General features: G+C 34.6%; 1 protein-coding gene across 2 annotated transcripts in view; it reads right to left on the reverse strand.

Annotated features, from left to right (window-relative positions):
- SPATA17 (spermatogenesis associated 17) overlaps positions 1-8,744 on the reverse strand; it is an 87,662-nt gene that overhangs the window by 28,521 nt on the left and 50,397 nt on the right. For both annotated transcript variants that reach the window (XM_031060370.1, XM_005416149.2), the window contains one exon: positions 5,028-5,231. In XM_031060370.1, the coding sequence (XP_030916230.1) occupies positions 5,028-5,231 (204 nt within the window). The remainder of the gene's footprint in view (positions 1-5,027; positions 5,232-8,744) is intronic.

The raw sequence follows: 8,744 nt of genomic DNA on the forward strand, positions 1-8,744 counted from the left end.
ACAGAATGTTTGGGAAGTGTAGCAAGACTCTTCTCCCAAAGTAATTAAAGCTGTTCATTTTGATAGAGACTTACAAATAACAGAAAGGTTGATAACATTCTCTAAAGCTTCAAAGAGAGTGCACTCCAAATTTATTTACCTACTAATAAATACTTAAAATTTTAAACAAATAAATGGTTAGAACTGATTCGGAAAATTTTGTTTTTACTTCCAAAAAAGTATCAGTGAAATAAAAAACAAGCATTAACTATATCTAAATTCTGCTTAAGCAGAAAACTTAAGAATTTTACTTTGCATAGAACAAACTTTAAAGAACATGCTCTTTTCAATGTAACTATAAACCTACCTGGAAGGGAGCTTAATGCATGGCTTAAGACACAATTATTCTAACAGAATGCAAACACATGACTTCAGTACTATAGGCACATAGTCCATTTCTAAAAGATCTAATTTCACATTAACTTTGTAATTCTGAAAAAAATACACATGTCTTTTTTTTCCAGAGTATATTGTTTTATAACTGATTGTGTCAGTATCTACCATTTAAAAACATTGATAAATAGAAGGAAGTCCTCTCCTATGCTGGTGAAGTGACATATCCTATATGTCTCACTTTAGTATTAACCCTTAAGAACTTACCTGGAATATAATTAGAGCTCGTGTCACTCATGGCAGTTTAATGACAAGCCTGGACTTAGAAGTATTAAAATTAATTTTTATTTTCATCATTGTTGATCTTGATTTTAACTAGTGAAACCTTCTGAAACTATGAACAGACAAAGAATCCTAATCACAGCCTTTATTCTTAAAGATATCCTTCTTTAAATAGGTTATCACTAACAAGTCACAGCTGGACTTACTGCAAGCACTGAGTGAAGACTGTGGGGCTAATAAAAAGAAATGATTCACGCCTCATTTATGTTCACTTATGTTTTACATTAATAGAAACCAATAATAGGAACCAGTTACCATAAAAGTCATGGACCGTAAATAACACAAATGGCAAATAAGTATCATCTAGTACTTTTCACAGCTGGACAGGAGGATTGCTATATTTAAAAGTAGTTAATGGATTTTTATTGGAACTTTACTTTTTAAAGGCACAGCACCAAGATTTTGAGATCTTTTTAAAGGTCCCAGTAAGCAAATGAGCATAATATTTACACTTCTAGCAGATATTTTCTTGCTTCTGTTTTCAAAGTCTGCATGAAAAATATGTTCATTTTAAAAGAACACAAAAGTCTTAAAACAGAATGAAAAGTGCTACCGCCCATGAGAGGCTACTTACTATTAGAATAGGTCATTGAAACTAATCAACAGTGTTCTAGTAATACATAACCTGATGATCAAGTTAAAAAAAAGTTTAAAATTTATAATAAAAATTGAATATTCTGTTACAAGATGTTTGCATTAAGTGGACATATACAGGAAGGAAGGAAGAAAGACAAGTACTATTACCAAATAATGCCAAGAAAAATATGTTGGATTTTAAAAGTAGTCTTTCAGAATATTGTATTATTTCTTCACTGAAAAGTACTGACTCATATAACCTCCAGGATAAGGGCCAAATCAGATATCCAAGCAAGGGGTTTTCTCCATTTTTAATTTCTGAGACTACTAATAGAAGGAGAGGAGGAAAGGATGCAACTAAGCAAAGGTCCTTCAAAATAAGGCTATGACATCATTAATGAAAGCAGGGTATATAAATTAGAATACTGAGATAATTCTAAACATTCCCTGAAGATTTTTGTGTTCCTCTGGATAATGTATTTGAAGTAATTTAGTTAGTAATAGGGACCTCAGGAATGTATCTTAAACTAAGACCCCTACAAAGTCCATGTGTCAATTTCCATTTTACAAGATTAAGACTTGTGGAAACTTTGGTAGATTGGTGCTTAAAAAACGTTTTCAAATTGACAATGCTTGTAAGTGTTCCAGGCGTCCTCTTCAAAATGGAAATCTTTATGGGGAGGTCAGGCTTGGAAAAGAATTGTAGGAGTCGACCAACAATGTTTACCCTGAAGGAAATTCACACAGCTCTATGCTCTATGTTTGGAATTTGTACTGAGTAGCATAAGTCTTCTTGATACCAACTGGTTTGCCAAATAAAGATTAGCAGATCAGCATTCTTACTACTTTATGATAATATCAGAAACTCATAATAAAAAATACAATCTGCATTAAATTACACATTCCTCACTGTCCCCATTCCACAACAGATAACAGCATGCAAAAGATCTAAATGGTAATGTGCATTCTGTTATTAACACCTTTTAATGAATAGATGACTAATTTTAGCATTATCTGTGTTTCTATCAAACTACAATTCTAGCTAACTCAGTAATAAAAATGATAGATCTAACTGATGTAGAAACACCATTAAAACCTTTCTTTTAAATACACTATCTTACATACACAGACCTTACCTATTAAATGCTAAATATCCATTTCCCTAAGAGAAAACTGAAAGATAGGGTTTTTTTTCTTTTAAACATATATAATTGACATCCTCATATAAAACATCCATTCCTAGGGGCAATAAAAATTTTAGATATCTGAAAAAAATTAACAAGTGAGCCAGGCAGATATTAGAAAAGGAAGCTTGGTGCCAAAAAGTGTTACCACAAAGAACGAGGACACAAGTATATCTAGTAATTAAATTTCTTATGGTCACACCAGACAACTTTCAGAATGATGTGTTCTGGTGGGTTTTCATTTCCAGCTGTTTCATCAGCTCAAACCAGTGTCCTTTTCTTAGACATACAACCCTAAATTGTCAAAGTGTTGTGCAGGGATTTAGCCGTGTGACTCCCATTAACATCAATAAGAGTCGGGCAGCTAAATCCACGCGCTGTGCTTTGAAAATTTACCCCACAGTGTACATCCCAGGGTGCTGAAAGGATTAAAGTATTATATAGTAAATTCTCTCTTTGAGGTGCAGAAAATAAACAGAACTCTTCTGGTTTGTTCTAAAAGGCTATCTGTGCATGACTGCTGTGTGTGCATCTGAACTTAGAAAGGTCTATAAAATATTCCAAATCCAAGCAGAAGCTTGTAAGATACTTTGTATACAGTAAAGCAATTTTGCAAGAGCACCTGAACAATGGAAGAACTGTAAATTCCTTATTTATTTAAAAGCCTGATTCGTCACCATGTTCACAAGGCAAAAGATTTCCTCTTTCCTGAGAGACAATGCAACCAGTCACATCCTGCTCAAGGACTGTCATAGCCCCTTGGTCCCAGAAGATGAAGCTATAATGTCATGTTTATGTCAACTCCAAACTCCCCGATCACTCAAATTGCCTGTTGGCTCACACTTTGTCTCAATTCTAATGTGAGTCAATGAGGTCATTCTATGAGGAATCTCAAAGCAGTCAGGATAGGGACAACACAAGGAAGGAAGGACAAAGGTGGAGAACTGCCCTGAAGCTGATTCTTACCGTTATAAGCAGTGGGCTCACCTCTGCTTCTCCAAATTCATTCTTAGAATCACAGAACCACAGACGTTCTTAGAATCATAGAATCGTAAAGGTTGGAAAAGACCTCCAAGACCATTGAGTCCAATCTTTGACCAAACACCAGCTTGTCAAACTAAACCATAGCACTAAGTGCCATGTGCACTCATTTCTTGAACATTTCTGGGGATGGTGACTCTACTGTCTCCTTGGTCTGCCTGTTCTAATGCCTGACCACCTTAAAGTGAAAGAATTCTTCCTGATGTCCAGCCTGAACCTTCCCTGGTACAGTTTGATATTATGTTCTCTTGTCCTGTTGCCTGGGAAAAGAGACCAGCCCGCACCTGGCTTACAGCCTCCTTTCAGAGAGTTGTAGAGAGCAATATTGATTCAGAGGAGTAAAACACCATTAAAGACATATGTATATATACATTGCTTATCGCTCAAGTTGTTACATTTCTGCAGATAGGTGATAGTTTCACTGGAGGTTGCTAAGAAGGACTCATTTAGAAGTATTGTCTTTCTAAGCAAGATACAAATAAGGAAATTTAAATATAGAATGGAGTACTAAATGGAAAAGTGTCAGAGGTTCTGAAGATGTTGTGTCACTCATAGTGAAACCAGCATGGAAAGTGTATGTGTGAGCTAAGTAGAAGATTCAGTAGACTGGGCAAACTGAAAAATTCTTCAGAACAGAGGGAAACTCAAAATATTTCTATCCCTAAAGTACTTGTATAAGGCACCTACTGGCAAAAGCTACATTTCATTGTACTATCATCAAGTGTGGAACACAAAGTCCTCAAAATTTTTTTCTGCTGTATATATTATTGGTCACATTCCCAGCAGGTTTTGATAATAAGGGAGCAAAAGCTGTTTTGCCGTCTTGTGAGACGTTCACTTTGATGCATTATCCCACAGATGTCCATAACTCTACAGAAAAGGAAAAAATCTACCTGCCAGATACGGTGGCATCAACTGAAGTTAAAATTGAGACAGTGACAGTTAATAATGGAAGCTGGGCAAATTGGTTGTGATGGAGCAGAACATGTAGAAATCTTTGTTATTAAAGCTCTCACACATCTAGTGGACACAAGAGAGTAGGAACTATTCTGAACTGAGAGGATGCCTCAGTCTTCATATGGAAAAAAATTGCAAACTGAGGACAAAGTTATCAACAACTGTTTAATTTTTCCTATCACCTTTAATTTCTCCCTTTTTTCAATGACTTAAGATTGGAAATTAAGAATTCTAGCTCTAATTAATCATAATATTGATACTCAATTATATCAGGTCATACTTTTGAAATATCATAAATTACACTTTTCTTCCCAAAGGGCAAAAACAACATATAAAGAATTAATATTTCTCTGTTTCTATGTAACACCTAGATTTCTTTTTTCTTTAAGTCAAATCTGTGTCAAAGACTTTATATCTTCAATGCAAGCACTAGATTTATATTTTAAAAAAAGCATTCACAAAAGGGATATTCAGACTTGATGATCCAACTCGAGATATTCTGTGATAATCTCTGACGTGAGCAAAAGCTGCCACAGAGTCACTGGAACATGTTACCTGAGGTTTCTGTCTGTCAGCAGGTAGCACAGGCAGTGATGTGACAAAAGCTGGAGGCTCTTTACAGGTTGGCCAGCCATAGAGCTCATCAGCAAAGGGGCTCTTCACTTGCTGCTTCCTGTGGGTCAGTGGCTTTGACTGCCGTAGCAGCAGTTCCATGGGATCTGGGGATTTCCTGAATGGCGAATTGTAGACACCTGGAATCTGAGCAGAAAATGGGATCATCTTTGACTTCAACTTATTTAAATTTCTACATCAACTATGATCAAAATCAGACAGCGGCACCTGCTGCACTTTTAAAAGTAAATCAGTCAAATTAGGAGAAATAGTTAAGGAGAAATAGAAGAGAATTTTTGGAATATCAAAACCAATAATTGCTTTTTCCCAACAAAATGTCCGCAATAAATTCCTGAACAGCTATTACAATGTGTTTAGACTTAACAGCAGAAAACATGTGAAAAACAAAAATTTAGCACAATTATTTCTAAATTGTGACTAAAATAGAAAGGTTCATTTGCCAGTGAATTTGTTTTTTTTTTTAAACACTAATTGTATGACTAGTGTGGTATAATATAACAATTACTGATATAAAACACATATTCTGTTTTAGCAATCTACATCATTAACAATCTGTGAATATCTGGCAAGTCAAAATTATGTGACAGACTGTTCCCAAATCATACCTATATATGTAGGCATTTTATCAGTTGTATATAAACAATTCCCAAATAGACATATATGAGTTTACTGAATTAATTATGAACCGTTAAATATGAGAATTCCTTTTCCATATTGCAAAAAGCCACTAAATTTCCCATAAAACAGATGACATGATTAATATATACGAAAATTAATTTAAAGATACTGGGTTGTTTAAAGATAATTATATTTTCTACAAAGGTATACTAAAACTTTTTAAGTAGACTTGCTCAGTTAAAATATATTGTCCTTTGAATTTATCATAATTCTAATTACTAGAATAAACCTTAAATAAAAGTAGAAGGGAAAGAAATTGGTTTCAGGATGCGGGGAAAGTTAAGGAAAAGAGTAAATGTTTAAAGTCTTGTATTGCTCTTTTGGAGCATTACTGAGGACCCATGAGAAAACTGTGTAGGGCATCAGCCTCTTCATAAAGTATTAAACTCTTGGGGCTGAGAGGACAGAACTCTCCCCAATGAGCTCTAATGTATTTTTCATTAACATATCCTACTGGGAATTCCAGTTTCTTGTGTCAAAAAATTAAACAAGGTACATACAAAACATGTGGTCTAACAGATATTTTTTTAAAGTATTCAGCTTATTCAAAATAGTGTTGGGCTATTTAAAATTTTAAAAGCTACATTCTTCATCTCTAAATTGTATGGGTCTAATGACAATTTATTTTGGTCCTCTGTTATTTGTTCCCCTCTTAGAGCATACCCTACAAACTAAACCATTAATGGGTAAAATGTACAGTGGGAAAGAGGACTAGAATAGGGGGTAAGTGGTAGAAACATATGTATGCCAAAAAAACACTGGCTGTTCCTTCAGCTCTTCAGGATGCCAAATTAGAATGGCAGAGACCCATGCTTCAAACAGCAGGCAAGCAAAATCACTGGAGTGAACGGGAAATTCCAGGTCTGTCTCTATGATCTGTAAAGTCCAGCTGCAACTTAATCTTCTGTTCTGCAGAGCTGGCTTGTAGTCACATAAACATCTCATAAAGTCACAGATTCTCCTCATGCTCTTACTATTTTCATAGTACTTAATGCATTGTTATATTGCAATTTTCTTATCAGCCCAGTAGAGTTTTTCCTGTGACCACTCAGTGGTCTGTAAGCGCTACATAAAGACAAGTTCCACGTGCTGTCTTGGAATTTATTGCACTCTCTCACAATTGTTGAATGCAGTTACACCATATACTTTTTACACATGTTCTCTCAAATATAAAATGCCACAGTCAATACAAATTCCACACAAATGGAATGCATTAGAATCACACAAATAAGATCCCTTGCTGGAGATAACACAAACCATCTCTACGCCATGGTCATTCTACTACTTGACTCATTAGTCCTACTACAGCCTTTGGATCTGCCTACACTATGACAAATTAATCTTTTGCCTTCATTATGTTGATGACAGTAAATAGAAAAGTAATAAACTTTTTCACATATTTCACTGAACTGCTCACTGTGTTGTTGCTTCATTTTTCCACCCCTTCTTACACCATCCATACTCAGCTGTGGAGATTGTGTTCTAGCCATGCCACAAGCGTGCAGAGGTTCCCAGCCACGGGGAGAGACCCTGCTCTCATGGTATGTGTGTGAAACATATTTTATAGAAAGCGACAACGGCACTGAAAATTTAAATATTATCCAGAAGAGAAACATCTCCATGCCCATCTCTGAGAATCAGGGTGATCTGGAAGAAAACACTAAGGCATAATAACATCTCTCTGAAGTTGGCAGGCATATATTTGTTGATTGGTAACAAATCCTGATCAGGGCTGAGTCTTCCCAAAATTTACACCCCTTTTTAAGACTTTTCTTTAAAAAAAAAAAAAAGCTGAAGAGCAAATTGAGGAGGAAATATTTTAATTTTTTTAACTGAAAAAAAAATTAATTGTTCGATTATTTCAATCTACATAACACAGGTTTGGGGTTTGGGTTTGTTACTCTAAAGTCTAAAAACACAGTATCTGAAATAATTTAAATGTTCTTCCTCTGGAGAATGAAATGCAAGAATAACTTTAAATCAATGTTCTGTCTAGGTTACTTCTTTTAGTCACGCTGAGAGATAGTGTGTCTCCATGAGTAAAATGGCTTTCTGAAACTGCATTTTGCAATCTCTATTAAAATACTGTGTATATTCTATTTTGTGCTTCTTTGATTAAATGTTTGGTAGTAATAAAAAAATATAGTTCATAAAAGATTCAAACACCATGAAATGCTACTGAATATCACCAAGAGCACTAATAAAATTGGCTTTTAGCACTTTTAATGAAACCAAAATTAGCCATAATAAATGTGGAAATCTATTGATTCATTGTCTTTGGAATTATTATTGCTGAAAAGGTGTCTTAACAAAGAATCATCTTTTGTTGCCCTTTTTTTACATACTCTCATGTTAAATGCATACAGATATTTTATCAACTATGAAAATGGATTTGTAGTTTAGAGAGGCCAACCAGACACTTTAAAAGTTTTTGCTTCTTCTACAGGTGAAACTCTTTGTAAGATATGGGTCAAAATTGATTACAAAGTGCATATTTAAGTAATGATTTTTCAAGCAATCCTTGTTAATTACTTTACATTTTAATTATATATGTTGGAGTATTCAACAAGACACATAACAAAGCAATCAACAGAGTTAGTATCTAGACAGATAAAAGTAATACTAATTTATTCTAAATTCCCCAAGGTTTGTGGTAAGGTTAGGCCTAGATTAAAATTGGTAAAATATGGTAGGAGAGACAAGAGGATTACTTTGATTCTACATTCCAGTTTAGATCAATCACTGGAAAAATTGCTTCCATTCTTTTTTTAAAATATCTCTGCAAGTTTTAGTCTTGTTTTTGGAATTTCTTGCACTGCGCAATGTGCTGCTGAATACCCTATTCATTCTGACCTCTCCAGGGAGCTGGCAGTCTACAGAAATCTAAGAATTTAGGGGATCAAAGCCTTTGGGACTTAATACATTTGCACATCTTCTTGAGACAAATACAGTGTATTAAAT

Source organism: Geospiza fortis, unplaced genomic scaffold (genome assembly GCF_000277835.1).
Source record: "Geospiza fortis unplaced genomic scaffold, GeoFor_1.0 scaffold41, whole genome shotgun sequence".
Lineage (NCBI taxonomy): Eukaryota > Metazoa > Chordata > Aves > Passeriformes > Thraupidae > Geospiza > Geospiza fortis.